The sequence below is a fragment of the Vicia villosa genome, unplaced genomic scaffold, assembly GCF_029867415.1.
Source record: "Vicia villosa cultivar HV-30 ecotype Madison, WI unplaced genomic scaffold, Vvil1.0 ctg.001990F_1_1, whole genome shotgun sequence".
In the NCBI taxonomy this organism is placed as follows: domain Eukaryota; kingdom Viridiplantae; phylum Streptophyta; class Magnoliopsida; order Fabales; family Fabaceae; genus Vicia; species Vicia villosa.
This window is the reverse complement of record NW_026705802.1, coordinates 217,738-235,707: the sequence shown is the minus strand read 5'-3', so window position 1 is coordinate 235,707 and position 17,970 is coordinate 217,738. Positions and strand designations below refer to the sequence as shown.

The 17,970-nt window shown below is 34.4% G+C and overlaps 3 protein-coding genes across 4 annotated transcripts; all 3 read left to right on the top strand.

Moving 5' to 3' along the window:
- The first annotated feature begins 573 nt into the window (after nt 1-573).
- LOC131637404 (pentatricopeptide repeat-containing protein At5g65560-like) lies at nt 574-3,061 on the top strand. Its single transcript, XM_058907990.1, has one exon. The coding sequence runs from the start codon at nt 691-693 to the stop codon at nt 2,401-2,403; it is 1,713 nt and encodes a 570-aa protein (XP_058763973.1). The 5' UTR covers nt 574-690; the 3' UTR covers nt 2,404-3,061.
- Nucleotides 3,062-6,418: 3,357 nt separating this feature from the next.
- Nucleotides 6,419-9,518, top strand: LOC131637405 (U11/U12 small nuclear ribonucleoprotein 35 kDa protein-like). Of its 2 annotated transcripts, XM_058907992.1 has the most exons (9): nt 6,419-6,597; nt 6,689-6,786; nt 7,054-7,105; nt 7,638-7,708; nt 7,921-8,011; nt 8,097-8,172; nt 8,302-8,380; nt 8,537-9,275; nt 9,398-9,518. In XM_058907992.1, the coding sequence occupies exons 1-8, from the start codon at nt 6,453-6,455 to the stop codon at nt 9,272-9,274; spliced, it is 1,350 nt and encodes a 449-aa protein (XP_058763975.1). In that variant the 5' UTR covers nt 6,419-6,452; the 3' UTR covers nt 9,275; nt 9,398-9,518. The 2 variants fall into 2 exon arrangements, with proteins under 2 accessions (XP_058763975.1, XP_058763974.1); XM_058907991.1 differs by having other exon boundaries at nt 8,537-9,518.
- Nucleotides 9,519-14,124: 4,606 nt separating this feature from the next.
- On the top strand, nt 14,125-17,701 carry LOC131637403 (uncharacterized). The gene is made up of 11 exons (XM_058907989.1): nt 14,125-14,403; nt 15,058-15,153; nt 15,465-15,549; nt 16,144-16,265; nt 16,380-16,404; nt 16,498-16,581; nt 16,696-16,725; nt 16,821-16,926; nt 17,132-17,196; nt 17,280-17,331; nt 17,436-17,701. The coding sequence occupies exons 1-9, from the start codon at nt 14,314-14,316 to the stop codon at nt 17,193-17,195; spliced, it is 702 nt and encodes a 233-aa protein (XP_058763972.1). The 5' UTR covers nt 14,125-14,313; the 3' UTR covers nt 17,196; nt 17,280-17,331; nt 17,436-17,701.
- The last annotated feature ends 269 nt before the right edge of the window (nt 17,702-17,970 follow it).

The window sequence follows — 17,970 nt, the reverse complement described above, 5'->3', positions numbered from 1 at the left end:
TCGCCTGGCCAATTTTCCACGCATATCCTCTTTCCTGATTTTCGAATGAGTCCCTGAACAAGTTTCTGCATCCTTCCGTGGAAGTAGACTTCTTGCAGGCACCGCCACAATTGAGCTTGATCTAATTGCCCTCATCGATATTTTTGGCCTTTGGCTTTGATGACCTAACATTTCCTTTTACACTTCCAAATGTCTCGGTTTCTTTTACAAGATACACAATTATCCTAGTGGTTTCTGAGGTCGTTGAAATCCTTCTTCAAAGAGAGCTTTGTTCTTCCACTTTCATAAATACTAATAAAAGATCATAAATATTGACCTCCTATTATCATTGTGTGAATATGACCACCTGTTCTAATATAAAATAAATATAATTATTATTTACTTTCGATTATTTACCCTATAGTCTTTTGTATGGTATTAAAAATTAGAAAATATAAGGTTAGCTTGATGAAAATAATGTGAGTATTAGTGATTTATTCCTTTCCTTCCTTAAACTCTATTTCCCATCACACCCAAACAGTGAAAATCTTCCAACTTTTCCTTTCTTTCCTTTCCATAATTTATTTTCACCGTTTCTCTTTCGATCCAAACGAAACAAATCAAAGCGCATTGGTAAGAGGAAACGAACAAAGACGGAAAAAATCGCCGGCAACACCAAACAATCGCAAAATTTCTGTTGCAAAAATCCGAATGCTCCTTTGTAGAACCAGAAATGCTGTTCTCAAACCCTCTCTTTCCTCTCTTCTTCATTTTTACTCTTCAAATTCCAAGAAAAACAAAACTAACCCTAATTTCAAAAACCCTAAAACCCTTTCCCCCAAATCACTTCAACCCAATTCCCCCAAAGCTCCAATTCCGCGTCTTTTACCTAATACAACGATGTACTCATTGCTCACTGACCTTGTTTCTTGCACCAGTGAAACTGACACTGCCATTGACAGTGTTTTGGATTCATACAAAGGGGAATTAACCTCCAACCTCGTTCTTGGTGTTTTGATGAGTTACAATCACTTGGGTAGAGCTAAAACTTTGAAATTTTTCTCATGGGCTGGTGAAAAAATGGATTTTGAATTTGATGATGATGTGATTGAGTACATGGTTGATTTCTTTGGTAGAAGGAAGCTTTTTGATGATATAAAGTGTTTGTTGATGACAATTGTTGCTCGGAAGGGTCGAGTTTCGTATAAGGCGTTGTCGATTTGTATTAGGTTTTTGGGGAGAGAAGGGAGGATTAATGAAGTGTTGTCATTGTTTGATGAAATGGAGAGTGTGTTTGGGTGTAAGCCTGATAATCTTGTGTGTAATAATGTGCTTTATGTGTTGTGTAAGAAGCAATCTTCTGTGGAGATGATTGAGCTTGCGCTTTCGATTTTTGATAAGATTGAATCTCCTGATAGTTTTTCTTGTAGTAACATGATTGTTGGTTTGTGTAGACTTGGTAGATTTGAGGCGGCTCTTGAGATTTTTCGTAAAATGGATAAGGTTGGCGTGCATCCGACTCGTTCTGCGATGAATGTTCTTATCGGGGAGCTTTGTTCGATGAGTTCAAAAGAAGGGTCTGTTGAGAAAGTGAAAGTGACGAATGTCCGTAGACCGTATAATATTTTAGTTCCTAACATGGGAGGAAATCAGGCTGCAATTCAGCCTGCTGTTGAAGTGTTTTTCACCGTTGTTAGTTCCGGCTTGTTTCCTAGTACTTTTGTTGTGTTTAAGCTTATGTCCGAGCTTTGTCGTTTAGGTAACACCGAAGAAGCTGTTAAAGTGTTGAAGATTGTTGAGGAGAGGAAGCTAACTTGTGTTCAAGAGGGATACTCAATTGTTATGAAAGCATTGTGCGATCATCGCAGAGTGGAGGAAGCCGGTAATTTGTTTGGGAGAATGTTGGAGACCGGCTTAAAGCCGAAGTTGGTTGTTTACAATTCTATTATATCGATGTTGTGCAAACTAGGAGATTTAGACAACGCGCACGGTGTGTTTGAAATCATGAACAAGAATCGATGTTTTCCAGATAGTTTAACATACATTGCTTTAATCCACGCTCATTGCGAGTTTAAGAATTGGAAAGTTGCGTATGAATTGTTGGTCGAAATGTTGAGTTTGGGATGGATTCCACATTTTCATACTTACAATTTGGTGGATAGTCTTTTGAAAGAACATGATCAGTTGAATCTGTGCCTTAAATTGGAAAGGAAATTGGAGAATCAGAAGTTGCTGAAGATGTGTAAGGAAGGTCAACTAGATGATGCTTATGAGAAAGTAAAATCAATGCTTGAAAAGGGTGTTTATTTGTCGGCTTATGCTAGAGACACATTTAAGGTTGAGTTTCAAAAGAGTGGCAAGTTAGAAATAGCACATCAGTTACTTGAAAATACTCAAAGAGTTAAGGAGAATCAGGAGATATAATTAACAGAAGCTAATTAGTTGTAGAATACAAATTCATTTGTTGTTGTAACAAATTTTGGGTTTTAGAGTTGATATTTTTGTGCTGTCATATAAATTTTTAACATTATGATCTAGAGAATAGATAATTGATGAACTAGCAGAGATAGGAGAACTCACGTGACTAGGGGCATACAACTTTGACATGAAGTCATGATTCTGTGTGGTTAGATGTAAAGGGGCTGGATGGTCGACAGGGGCTTAATCACTTAGAGTTTTTCTGCACTGCTATTGATAGGAGGGTTAGACAGAAACAGGTTTCTCTGTTTTGGTTGGCCACTTTGTGGTCTGTTTGGTTGGCTAGAAACAACCTTTTATTCAAGGGTATGCCGGCTGTGTTAGATAATATAGTAGAAAATATTAAGATGGTGTCTTGGTCTTGGTTTTCCATTGGCAACAAGGGGGTAAAATGTCCCTTGTGGTACAACTGGTTCCATGCACCTTTAGATTGTTTTTCTGCATGCTGAATGTATTTCTATTGAGTACTGTTGGTACTCTTTCATAATACATACCTTTTACTTATAAAAAAAAAAATGATTTTGTTCATATGAGTAGTTACTCTTGCTAAGGGTCTCTACACTAATATCTTTGGTTTCTCTAGGGTTAGAAACAATATCTTCAATTTCTTCAAAGCAAAATTTGATTAACATAAACAAATTTATTACATAAATATGATAAATTGTTAAAAACTTCTAAAATCTCAAAATGTTAAGAAATTACAAAATGCAAAAATGCCGTTTTACACCAAATCCTAAAATCTTAAGAAATTCTAAAATCAAGCATAAAAAAAATAGAATCATGTGTTCAATCAAAAAATCTCAACTAGAGGATTTATTTTCAAACAAATAAATCATTCTTTGAATCCTAAATCATCTTCTTCGTGTTTCATTATGGAAACTCACCCAAAACGAAAAAAGTTAAAAAAAGGAAATTGTTAATCCCACCTTCGTAAATGGTGGAAAAATATTTTATGAAAATTCGAAAATATTTTTTTGATTTCGAAGATGCATTTCTAAATTTTTTATGGGCATCACTGAAACACGCTTCAAATAAGCCTCGCCCCATATATTTTAAAAAATTAATTTCGGAGATAAACAAACCCTATCAGTTTTTTTTTCTAATTTAACAATTCAATGACTTTTCCAGAACTACAATTTCGAAGTTGTGAAGCGGGAATTTGAAAATTTGTCACCTTTGCATGTTAGTCATTCCTGAAGATGTATTTCTGAAAATATCAAAAGTGATTTTTAATAAAACAAGGGTTAAATATGTTATTGGTCCCTATAAATATTTTAATTTTGGCTTTTAGTCCCTATAAAAAAAAATATTGACTTTTAGTCTCTATAAAATTACTTTTGCACGCAGTTTTAGTCACTCTACAGGGACTAAAACTGCGTGCAAAAGTGATTTTATAGAGACTAAAAGTCAACATTTTTTTATAGGAACTAAAAGTCACTTTTGATAATTTTATACGAACTAAAAACATATTTAACCCATAAAACAATACCCTACATGATGAGGCTTCATAGCCATTTTTATCCAAAACCATTCAAAAAACACTTCCATTCTCAATCAAGATTTTCACTCTAAAGCTTCAATCTTTTGTTTCATCACATCAAAAGGAACAAAAGAAGTTTGAATTTAAGGTAAAGAATGTTTATTTCAATCCTCATTACTCACATTAATTATATTTTATACCTGACAAAAGTTACGTTGTTTCCGAAAATGCATTTTTGGATTCTCTATGAGTTATTCTAGAGATGCATTTCCGAAATATGTTCATTTCAATCTATTTTTGAATATTTATGTTATTGTTTGCATTAAATATGGTGCATCCTGATGTTTTTCTCAAATCTATTTTATCTATTTATGCCAAACATGTTGATGCGAAAGAGGTAGATGTTAGCAACCAACTTACAAATGGACAAAAGTTTGAGTTTCGTGATCATATGCTTAAATGGATTCACGCAGATGCATTCAAATTGGGGTTTGGTGTTGTAATCAGAAGGTTCAATAATGGTTCAAATAGAAGAGTTGCATTTATGACAATGACATAATGGGAAGTATACAACTCCTCTCCGTAAATTCAAACGGGATTAAAGAGGTGGGCTATGGAACATTATAATGCTGTCAATACACCAACTGAAGCAAGGTTGCAGCTGTACAAAAGTGATGATGAGCATAATGTGGATCCAACGCAATATAGATGATTGATTGGATCATTACGTTACTTGTGCAATACACGGCTATATTTGGCGTTTAGTGTCGGTATTGCCAGTAGATTCATGGAGAGACCAAAGGTGTCTCACTTGGTAATAGTTGAGAGGATCCTAAGATACATCAAAGGAACTCTTGGCAGCAGAATTCTCTTTCCTGCAACAGATACATGCAGAAAATACGATTTGTTCGATTATACCGATTCCAATTGGTGCAGAGATAAAGATGATCGAAAGTCTACAGTTGGTTATCTCTTTATGTTCGGAGGAGCACCAATCTCTTGGTGTTCTAAAAAGGAACTGGTGGTTGCACTCTCTTCTTGTTAGGCCGAGTATATCGTTGTGTCGTTATGTGCATGCCAAGTTGTGTGGGTTTAGGGTTTAGGGTTTAGGGTTTAGGGTTTAGGGTTTAGGGTTTAGGGTTTAGGGTTTAGGGTTTAGGGTTTAGGGTTTAGGGTTTAGGGTTTAGGGTTTAGGGTTTAGGGTTTAGGGTTTAGGGTTTAGGGTTTAGGGTTTAGGGTTTAGGATCCAACGCAATATGGATGATTGATTGGATCATTACGTTACTTGTGCAATACACGGCTATATTTGGCGTTTAGTGTCGGTATTGCCAGTAGATTCATGGAGAGACCAAAGGTGTCTCACTTGGTAATAGTTGAGAGGATCCTAAGATACATCAAAGGAACTCTTGGCAGCAGAATTCTCTTTCCTGCAACAGATACATGCAGAAAATACGATTTGTTCGATTATACCGATTCCAATTGGTGCAGAGATAAAGATGATCGAAAGTCTACAGTTGGTTATCTCTTTATGTTCGGAGGAGCACCAATCTCTTGGTGTTCTAAAAAGGAACTGGTGGTTGCACTCTCTTCTTGTTAGGCCGAGTATATCGTTGTGTCGTTATGTGCATGCCAAGTTGTGTGGATTACAAATCTAGTAGGAGAGTTGGGCTGTAATGTTGGAGAAACTGTCACGTTCTTTGTTGATAATGTTCCAACCATTAACCTTGCTAAGAATCCCATTGCACATGGGAGAAGCAAGCATATTGAGATGAAGTTTCATTATTTGAGGGATCTGGTGTGTGAAGGCAAGCTCAGGTTGGGATACTCTGAAAGCGAATAACAAAAGGGGTCACAAATGTTGTGTTCAAGAAGTTTGAGATGAGCTTGGGCATGAAGAACTTGGAGCATTTGAATTAAGGTGATGTATTGAATATACATAATAATCAAATGAATTGTATAAGCTTCTGGAAGCGAACTGATGTGAACAACTCTGCAGGAACTGGTTTTTTCGAGGGCAATTTTAGATTTGCATTTCTGTTTTGAGTAGACGTAATCGGTTACAGCATTTAGCGTAACTAGTTACAAGCCCGTGTTTGGACTTTTTAACTTATTTTAAAGTTTTTGTATTCCACTTGTTTTACTTAATGTCGATTTTTCACCTCATCTCAATTATTCTCTATAATTTTCTCATTTCATCTTCTCTAATTATCACTTTTTTCATTATCACTTTTTCATTGATTCACCCACATAATTTGTATATGTTTAAACAAATATGAAAATGTTTGTCAAATAATTTTTTTAAAAATTTTGTTGGAAGAAATTTTCTACCTCTATACTTCCGAGTAAATAATTTCTGAGAATATATAATGAGTCTGTGAGCAATTGTCTCTAATGTAAGTGCACTTGAATTAAATTAATAGATTAATTACTCAATAAATTTAAAAATTAAATATCTTAAGTATTTTGTAGTGCGAAGACAATAGTGTGAAAAGCAAATAGTGAAGACAAACAAACAATGAGTACGAGGTCCAAAAACTTGAACTCCGTTTTCTACTCCGATGTCTACCATCCCATTCAAGCCGGAAGTATCGACGGCACCGACATTCTTCCTCACGACAATGCCATTCTTCGCGCTCAACTATGTTCCTCTATTGGCCTCTGTTCGTATTCAAATCTCCATTTCCCTCTTTTCACTTTTTTTCCCTCAATCTTCATCATCGTTTGTTTATTTTCCAAAATTCAATTTTGCAGATGACCCATTTGGTGATCCTAAGGCCACTGGTGACCCTTATTGTACTCTGTTCGTGGGTCGTCTCTCCCGACTCACCACTGAAGACACTCTCCGCAAGGTAACCTTTTTAGGGTTAACTATATTCATCTCACGTGTTAGAACTGAATATTGTCTCTCATTTATAATTTCAGTTTAATTAAATTAGGTTCATGTGTCTGTGCTTCATAGGTTCTAACTTATGTGTTGTAAAGGGGTATCTCAAACTCAGTTATATTGATTGATTTATTGAAGCTTAGGACACTGCCACTTCTTTTGTTTTAGTTGTTCTTTAAGTTTTCCCATATCTTTATTTTTGTGATATGGAATGTTAGGGTTTATCTTTCAGGTTATGAGTCAGTATGGCCGGATTAAGAACTTGCGCTTGGTGAGGGACATTGGTAATTTTCTTTAGTTTATCTTAATTCTTGAACTGTCTTTGATTTCAATTTTTTAGTGTTGTTTTGCCTCACTGTTTTACATCTTCAAATTGGGTGTTTTCGAAAAACATGTAATAGGTGTTGTATTTCATGTTGAACTTGCGTGTCAGTAAGACCGAGGACTTGCTGATTGCGGGATTGTATGATGCTCTTCATTGGGTTGTGTTTTTGAATAATAACGTTTGAAAGGATATGTTATTTCAATTGCTTTGTGGCTTCTGCAATTTGTCCGCCAGTTTATCAGCTATTTCTCATATTGGATTTTCGGCAATCCTTTATTTTCCGCGGTCCGCTATTAATAACTCTGATTTAAGCTTTTTTGAAAACTATGGAATATGTAATTCCCGTAGCAACTAAGATTCTACTCTTTTTATTTATTGTTTCACTTGTATAATTTATTTTCCTTTGAATGATATATTTTGACAAGGACTCTTTTATGTATTTTATTGTCAATTTGTTTGTAGGACTGAAGTTTGAATTTATTAATTTGTAGTGACAGGAGCTTCTCGTGGTTATGCTTTTGTCGAATTCGAAGCTGAAAGGGAGATGCGTCAAGCATATATGGTACTGCAATATGTCAACTTTGTTTTCTTTTCATCTTAAATTAAAGAACTTCCATTTAAAGCTTTATGACATGTACACACACAACACACACACATAAATATACACAAAGACACAAATCAGTATTCTTGTTCAAATAAAAAACTGAAATCATCTTGGCTTTATTTGGCTAAATAACGATGTTACTAATACTTATCTGACTTTCCGGTTTGTAGGATGCTCATCATTTGATTGTTGATGATTGTGAAATCATAGTTGATTATAATAGACAACAACTGATGCCCGGATGGATTCCTAGAAGGTTAGGTCAGTTGAAGCGACTCATTCTTGATGTTGCGATTATTTTCATTGAGCCCGAGTCATCTGATTACTTTTTCGTTATCTCCTGCAGGTGGTGGTCTTAGTGGTAACAAGGAGTCGGGACAACTTCGTTTTGGGGGAAGAGAAAAACCATTTCGTGCACCCTTGTATGCATCTGTTTCTTTGTATAATTCTTTAGTGTAGAGGTTTTGTGAAAAAGGATAAAGCTACATTTGACTTGTGTGTTACGGACTTAAAGTTTTATTGATTATGTATTTTCTCTACTATTTAACCAGGAAGCCAATTCCATATGCGGAGTTGAAGAAGCTTGGTATCCCACCTCCGCCCGAGGGAAGATACATGTCACGTTTTGAGGTGATGTTATTTTACCTTTTACCTTTTAACTTTTGGCTTTAAGCAAGTGTTCTATTACCTTGCTGCTAAGAATGCATGTTTCATATTGAATATTATACGGCATTATTAAACAACATAAGAATTTTATAATGACAAGTGTTCCTTACATATAAATAGGTTCCATCCCCTCCTAGAAGAGAAAGGAACCTCTCAGACAAGGAAGAAGACTCTGATACAAGGGGTTCTAGTGACAGAAACAGGACAAAAGGAAGCTCAGTTGAGATGGAGGAAGGACACTACAAAAGAAGTTCAAGTCACCGAGGAGACTACTCGCGTGGAAGGAGCTCTTCAGAGAGGAGTGATGGTTATGATGACAGGAGCTCTTCGGAGAGGCGTGATCGTTACCATGACAGGAGCTCTTCAGAGAGGAGTGATCGTTACCATGACAGGAGGTCTTCGGAGAGGAGTGATCGTTACCATGATAGGAGCTCTTCGGAAAGGAGTGATCGTTACCATGACAGGAACTCTTCAAAGAGGAGTGATCACTCTTCAGAAAGGAGTGATCGTTACCATGAGACGAACTCTTCAAAGAGGAGTGATCTCTCTTCGGAAAGGAGTGATCGTTACCATGAGACGAACTCTTCAAAGAGGAGTGATCGCTCTTCTGAGCGGAGCTCTTTAGAGAGGAGTGATAGTTACCATGACAGAAGCTCTTTAGAGAGGGATGACCGTTACCATGAAAGTAGCTCTTCCAAGAGGAGTGATCGTTACCATGAAAGGAGCTCTTCAGAGAGGAGTGGTCGTTACAAGAGTTCAACCGAAACAGATAAACATTCACGTAAAAGAAAAGAAAGAGGTGAACACTCTCCTAGGCGGGAAAAATATAGTCGCTATTCCCCTCGTGAGGAAGACTAAGGTCTACAACTCATTATCACTCCTCTATTGGCCCTTTTAGTTAATTTTTTTTTTACGATGAATATGATGATGGTGCAGTGCATAGGTTCAATGATCGTGATTTTGGTTTTTCATGTGTAGTAGGGTTTTATATGCAAGAGCACTCGATCTTTTAAAGTAAGTACTTGTCTGTTGTAGCAGTTATTCAAGTCATAGGCAGTAGCATAGTGCAATCCCAGAGGTTCCTTGAGGTATATTATTTAAAGCACAATCGTTTCTGTTCCCTTTTTTTTCCACTGTTTTTGCTGGATAAAAAAAGTGATGGAGTGTGAAAACACTTGGATGTCTAGGAACATTGTTCTTTTAGTTTACTTGTAGTTATATGGTTTTGGGAAGAAAGAAAAGTTGATTAGATTTATAATTTGAAGAAAGACAATGTTTCAGAGTCATTTGTCAATGTTTTTTACATAGAAAACCTAAATTTATATTGAGAGTTGTATTGTTATTATTTTTTGGGTACAAAGAGTTTTAAGAAATAATGATATGTCAGCACATTGATTTTTTTCCTTAAAATATGAGAGACATAATATTATCATATATTTCTTAAACACCAAGGTACAATGTTATGGTTCTTGAAAGCTATATTAACAAGTCGGAAATTTGATTCTATCCAAAGTGAATTTCAATCTTTCTTGTAAGCAATTTCTACGGCCAAAATCACTTAAATAAGCTCAATATATATGGTAGTAATGGTGCCCATATTTTGAGAAAAGCTTCTTAAAGTAGCAACAAACAATGTCAATGATGCAAGCAAGAACTACATCTTTGCATTGAAGCGTCCTCTATCCCAATAGATGAGAGCTTGACCGAAACTAGGAGTCAAGAGTTAAACATCAGCCATCAACCAAGCAGTGACAAATATATTGTTCAAAACCGCAAGAAAAGAAAATAAATGAGTATTGAAATTAGTACCTTGGTGGCATAAATCACACTTAGAGACTTCTCTAGCTCTAAATTTCTCATCAGTTAGTAGATTGTTGAGGGAAAGTCTCCAAAAACATAAGAGATTTGGAGGGAAAAATGTGAGCATTCTAAATGGCTTTAGCACAAGGCACATGAGAACCATTAGGGTTGTAGAACGAGTAAGCATCTTTGAAATTAAAATTCAAAAAAAAGAAAAAGAAAAAGAGAGTGATGCTTAATAAATTAATGTTCATAACTATTAAACATAGGAATGGAAATCATGCCCAATAAGTTATTCAAATTAGGATAAATTTGAGCAACAGAGCTTGAGATGTTCTAATTGTCATTATGAATGAAGTGATTAACCCTAGCCATTAAATGATGATGTCTCATAATATTAACCTACGACATATAAACCAAAGGTTCATGTAATCAATTGCCAGTCTAATAACGGATGATTTTGCCATTACCTAGCTTCTACTTGCTATGCTGGACAATATATTGCAATCTATAACTGATACATAACCAATTGGAGGAGTTGATGCAGTATATAATATAACCGATCATTTAACTTACCATTCCCTCGGTTACCTGACACCCCCTAAAATGTATGAAAAGACTATATTAATCTTGTTCAAAGCTTCCATCAAAATTTTTAAAATTTCATGCGATACCGGAAAATTCAAGCACAAACCGAAAACTCTTCAAAAAAGTGAGATTTTTTACTGGAAATTTTACTAGAAGTTTTGAAAATTTCAAAAGATTTTATCAAAATTTTTAATTTTTAAATTTTTTACCAGTACTTTTGAAATTTCCAAAACTAAATGTAACTTGTCGGAAATTTCGTACATATAAAAAATTTCAACATTGCACCAGAAATTTAGTTTGAAAATGTTTTTTTTTTTTGACAAGGCTTATTGTTTATATTAAGAAAACATGGGGTCTCATATTTAATTTTAATTTTGGGGTGGAAAGTTAAATCCCCAATATAAAGAAAGCCTAAACCGTGTTTTGGAGAGATGTAAAAACAACGTCACAGTCGACTTACCCGTTTGTACTTGCACGAATGTTGGAAAACCTTAACAAATGCCTAGCTCACCGGATATATCTACAAAGGGGCGATCATCAAGTGGTTCATAACACTAACTTGAAACTCATTAAAAGGAAGGAATAATCCTATGATAAAGAATAAGCACTCATGTAAAGGGATAACATGCCTATCATATTTGCTGCATATCCTCTTATCTTAATCACGAGGAAACATTCTCTAGTCAAATGAAGGATCCGACGTCAATTGAAGCCTGGTCTAAAATGCACTCACAAACAAAAACAAAAAACAATCCATAGTATTTCTCGGTTGACCCTATCGTCTGAGATGTCTTTATTGGCCTTCCTAGTCGCAGTTGATACAATATGTATTATAAAATATGCTACAAAGAAAAGTTAAATACAGATGTGGCAAGAAAGTAAGTTTAGACACTAGCACTCATAGTAAAAGACCAACAACAGAAGAAATTTCTCGAGAAAGTAACAAAGAGTTTATTGTTCCCTGTTCTAAAAACCCTAGAAGAAAAGGGAGTATAAGCAAAATAAACGTTAAAATTTATCTTAAAGAAAATGGATCAATCAAACATACTTGTCAAGTACCAAGGAACAAGATCATATGAACTTGACCAAGCATTCGATCAGGAAAGCTCACAAAGAAAAAAATGACAAAGGAAGTAGAAAGAACTCTTTTACAAGCCAATACTAATGGTATAAAATGTCAAAATGACGCTTTAGAAGCCTCATATACACGATTCATTCACTAAGGATCATATGATCCACTACACACTACCAACGATTGAGATTTACTCGAAAACTATTCGAAGGACTCAAATGCTCAAAGGAAGAGGAAACAACATCACCAATGAGCGTAGGGACATGTGTCAATTTTTCCTAATGAAACATTACCTATTACAAGAAAAACATTTAAAACACCTGTTCCCGATGACAATGACGTCCCATCAAAGGCGTCCACGTCCCCAAATCCAGTGGCCAAATTGGAGCAGATATTACAAACCCTCATCTTGCACATTAGAAACAAGTGTTTGGGGCAACTGTTTTAGGCCTTCAACAAGGCCCAATGGTAAGGCAAAAGAATTCAAACGCTAAGTATGTAGACTTTATTTCTTCTTAAAGAAGACAATTTTGCGTTTGAGAGTTGTACTGACCATCTAGATTATCTAACGAATAAACGCAATCCACATCTCACTCCACGCTTTCAATTGCCAACCACTCTTCCTAATTTAAAGGGAAAACATACAATTTCCTAGGTATTCAAATCCATTCTCATTCACGCATCACTTCTCACTCTCTTACTGACTTGAGCATTGTAATACTAACCTTGTAGATTAACCCCTTTTCTATCACATTGAAAGTTTAGGTTTAGAGCAGCAAACTTTGCCTCCTCAATTATTGATCAACTTTAATTCTACTATAGAACAATGATCACTTCAATTACGAATAGAAAAACTAATAAATATATAACATATCACATGTTTTATTTCTTTACATACATATATTTTGAATTTATAAGTATTAAATCATAACACATTTTTAAATAGAGACCGAGTTAATAGTCACACGGCCTGACAATTGATTAGGGGTGACAAAACGGGTCCAATTCATTGTGCATGCCTGATTTACCCACATTTTTTCGCAGGGCATATTGAAGTTTTAAACCCACACCTTCTAATATGTCCACACCGTCATTTTGTTGTTGTTGCGGATGTAGGCACAAACATAAGTTCTTGCAACTTGTATACTAAAAATGTGTTGTACCCGTGGATTCGACCCACCCTCATATTTTTTTCAAAACGGACTAAAATTTTAAATTGCACCTCGCCCTTATCCCATCCTAGGAGTATACATGGGTTGGGTTGGAATGGGTTTGGACTAACCCGTTATCCAACCTGCTCAAACTTAAATGGGTTGGGTTCACCATCCAACACACAATTTTACTATCAAAACCAATCTGAACCAACCCGTTCATTTATGGGTTGGGTTGGGTTCGTGGGTTGTGTTTCAAATTAAAAAATAAAAAAAAAATTTCAATTTAAAAAAATCGTAGTAAAATTCAATACATTTATACTGATTTCTAATAGACAAAATGGATGAAACACATCATATAATATCTAATAATATTAATCAACATGACATAACACTGAATAATAATATAAAATTTTACAAGACACGTTATTTTTATATAATACGTAAGTTGGAAATGATACAAAGGAAAATAAGAAACAACATTTAGTCTTAGAATTACGTAAACTTATTGATTTAGTAGTATTATTGATGGAGAATAAAACTTTTTACAAAAAATTATGGTTAGTAATGAGATAATAAATTTATATTTCTATTTAAAATAATAATAATAATAATAATAATAATAATAATAATAAGAAATTACTAATGTCAAATCCATGAGTAGGATCAACGACTTGCAAAACTCAAACTCGATACCCGAAGCAAAACTACATGAGTTGTTGCTGGTTAAGTTTGATATATACGTAAATGAATGAGTTTGAATAATTTATGAATTGGTTCAGTTTATATTAGCGGGTTCGTGGGTCCACCCACACCCATAAACATGCCTACCTCATCCTATATTTTTAGGAGCTTTAACTGAACCGATCATCAGTTTGATTTTTTAAAACATCGGTATAAAATAACCGTTCAAAAATTTTAAATTTCTAATCGAATAAAAATATAAAAAATCCTAGTACTTTTCTCGATATTTGTTGAACAGAAAACTATAATGACTGATTTGTTTAATTTGACTTTACTATTACGCGTTGGAGACGAAGCCTTACCCAACCCATCAAATAGTACAAAAATCTTTACTCTATTTGCATTTCTCTCTTTTTTTCATTTTCCTTTCTTTTTAAGCAAAAAATTATCTTTCTTTGCTATTTTCTCTCACCTTTTCCACCAACTCAAAACAAAAAAAAAGCCCTCTTAATTTTTCAAAAAAAACAAAAAATCATTCTTGATTTCTTCTTCAAAGGTTCAGTTTTTTCAATCTCTGTAGTTTAATCTAATCACAGCAAACAATGCCAAACTGGGAGCTTAAGAACTGTTGTGATCACGACCAGAAGCTCTTCATTGCTTTCGTTGGTGTTTACACCGTTGTCATCCTCCTGGTAACCACTTCTCTCTCTACACCCATTTTTCTTTTTTGTTCTCAGAATGGAAAAATGATTACTTTAGGTATTTGAATTATAGTTAATTATTGAGGATTTAGTTCAAATTTTACTGTAATTCATATTAATTAACGATCCTATTTTATTGATAATTGATTTGTATGGTTGTAAATTATAATGCAATCTATGTCTTGCTTTATATGATTTCATTTAGTTCCATAAATTGAGCTTGAAAATGTTTTCATGAAAGAATCGCGCCTCGCGCGGTTGAATAGCTATGAGGTTTATAAGTTATGTCATTTTTGTTTTGAATTTTTCTTGGATTAGTTGTGACTTGATCAAAGTTTGGTAGATGGATCTACTGGATAACCTAATTTGAATAAGTACTAAATACTACTTGGTTGTTTGAACTGATTAACTAGGTTGACTTGACATTTGACAATGGACTTTGTCAAAAGAAGCTCCTTAGTTTGTAAAATCCTATTTGAATTGTTATGGGTTAAAACAATGAGGTTTCAGATATTTTTTGGATTAAATAATCGATGATGTTTATGTTATGTAGTTTTTGTTTTGTTTTTGGATATGATGACATGTATCTTGGTGGTGGCTATAGAACTGATTTGTTATGGTAATACTTTGTTGTGGTGATTGTAGCTATGGAGGACTTTTCTGCTTACACCGTTTAAGCTCATTACTGTGTTTCTGCATGAAGCGAGTCATGCCATTGCCTGTTTGCTCACTTGTGGCAAGGTAAGACTGTAAATGTAGGAGCTTAATGCTATTTACTGATACAAGTAGACAGCTCTGGATGATTATTTTCCTCTGCAATATCATGTTAATGCATCAGTGCTACATGCTTAAAAAAGTGAAGTTGTGTAGCATATTTTTTTTCAATACAACTTTGGATTAGCATTATGTGGGTTTCTGCTGACCGGGTCACAATGGTCTTGTTGCATTAAAATTTAAAACTGAAAAGTTTCATAAGTTGACTTTGCTGTAAGTTGTTTTCTTGTTATTTCATTGTTCTGCATTCTGAATCATTGTTAGTTTGATGCCAATAGGTGGAGGGTATCCAGGTTCATGGAAACGAGGGCGGGGTGACACAGACGCGTGGTGGAATATACTGGGTGATCTTGCCTGCTGGATGTAATGCACTTTTCTCCCTTAATTTTCATTCAGTTTATATTTTTGTGTGTTTACGTGTTAGTTGTTTATGCACCATGCGATGAGTGTAGACTTTGTTTGCGAAGGTCAAACCATTCTTTATAGCATATACGCTGTATTGTCAAAATATAAATGTTTGAAAACAGTTCTTCTCTCACGATCTTATAGTATTTTCTCAATAACTTATAGTAGCATTTTTTCAAATGTTATTTTATATAGCATTTTGAGCTAATAGCGCGCCATTTTCCCTCCTATTTTTACCGTCATTATCTTAATTGAAAAGCATTAAATATTACTTATAAATATATTTTTATGCGATTTTATATTTAACAGTTAGTTCAACTCAAACACTTCAAATTTAATCTGTTAGCTTATCCTCTATCAACTAAGTTATATGGTTTTGACGAGAAATTGTATACATGCCAAGTGCCAGAGAATAATACGGTTGATAAATATGTCAATGTTACAAACCTTAAATAGAAGCACAAACACCTACACCATAAAAGCATATAATTTGAATTTGATAAGAGCACTTTATAATTGGATCTACCATTTTTATGATATGTTTTCCTCTAGATCTTGGTTCATCATTTTGGGGAATGGCTTTGATTCTTGCTTCCACAAACATTCTCACTGCAAGGATTGCTGCTGGTTGCTTCCTTGCTGCTCTGGTTATTGTGCTCTTTGTTGCTAAAAACGTAAGATGCTTATACATTCAGAAATGAAATTGTTTTATAAAATCTTTTGAATATATTTGTTCCTGACTTTTATCCATTCTTCTCTGCCTTATTAACATACTTTTGTCCAAAAAGTGGACACTCCGAGGACTCTGTATTGGTGAGTGATTTATCTTTTCAAATATAAAGTCAAAAAGGAAAGAAAATACCATCACGGCTTCTGACATTATGCTTCTTAATCAATGAATATCAGGATTTATTATTTTTATTGCTGTGGTTTGGCTTCTTCAAGAGAAAACCAAAGTCCATATTCTTCGCTATGTCATTCTCTTCATTGGTATGTTCCCGTCCTCTTAACTTTCTCCTACAAATAGTTTGAACTTGTTTCTAGCGGGTATTTTGTGTTATTTCTTTGAAATGCATGGACAACTAATTAAAATTCCGTCTTCAGGTGTGATGAACAGTTTGTTTTCAGTTTATGGTATGCTTTTAACCATCTTTTATAAGTTTTATTTTCAATTTGGATAAATATCTCGATGTCGCTTATATCATTTGATTGAAATTTGTATTGTGTAGATATTTATGATGATTTAATATCTAGAAGAGTCAACTCTAGTGATGCTGAGAAGTTTGCGGAAGTCTGTCCATGCCCTTGTAATGGTTTTGGGTGGGGAGTTATTTGGTGAGTTTTACCTTACGGAAACATATTTCAATACAAAAAAAAAAAAATCCTTTTTGGCGAAAATTTACTGGTTTTATTATATGATTGAAATTGAAATATTTTTAACTCACATTATTCTCTAATAAATCTAATAGTTAGCATGCACTATTTTTGTTTTTAACTATTCATCATTGACATTCCTTTCTATAATGTATTCCGCTTTTAGGGGGATGATATCATTTGTATTTCTTTGCGCATCTTTGTACCTTGGACTGGTCATATTATCATGAGGTAAATCTATAACTTCTGTGACATGATTTCTATACAATTATTTCCATAACCACCTCGGTTAAAAACGCATTGACTGATCGCAGATAACCATTCAGCGTAAAGAATGTAAAGACATTGACAACTGTTGTATGAAATGTGAGTGCTTCCTATTTCTCCTATCTAAAATCTAAACATAATTCTTCATATCTATGCACCAATAAATATACATTCTTAGTAACTCCTGTTCTTTACATTTACAGATTGGGAAATTAGTATCCAAGCGGTTCGGTGCTAGCAAGATCTTGACTCTTTCTATTTTTATGCTTTGTATATTGATTTTTTTGTTCTAGACATGCATTTTTTTAGTGCTGGGAGTTTGCTATCTCTATTTTACTCCCATGACATCATTCTTTGCAGCCTATATTTGGGTTGCTTGGTATATGATTGCTATTGTATATGAAACTGGCTCATGAATCGAATTATTGATACTGGTTTATACTCGGTGAAATACAACTGAGTTCTTTAAGATTTGTATCAGAGTTAGGAAGAAAAGGAAAGAGAATCCGTCACTTTGTTTTAGAGAGTGTTTTGATTCGCCGGAAACCTTAGGATGATAGTCGGTCTCAGGGACAACCAAAGGCTGATATATAAAATATTATAAAATGAATAGGCTTATTACTCAATATTCACATAGGAAGAAGCTATCAGGTTCCTACAAAACCTTCCAGCATTCAAGTAATATATGACTGAATGAATACTGGAAGCCTTTGAGGGAACATGAAAGTTCCTCAATCA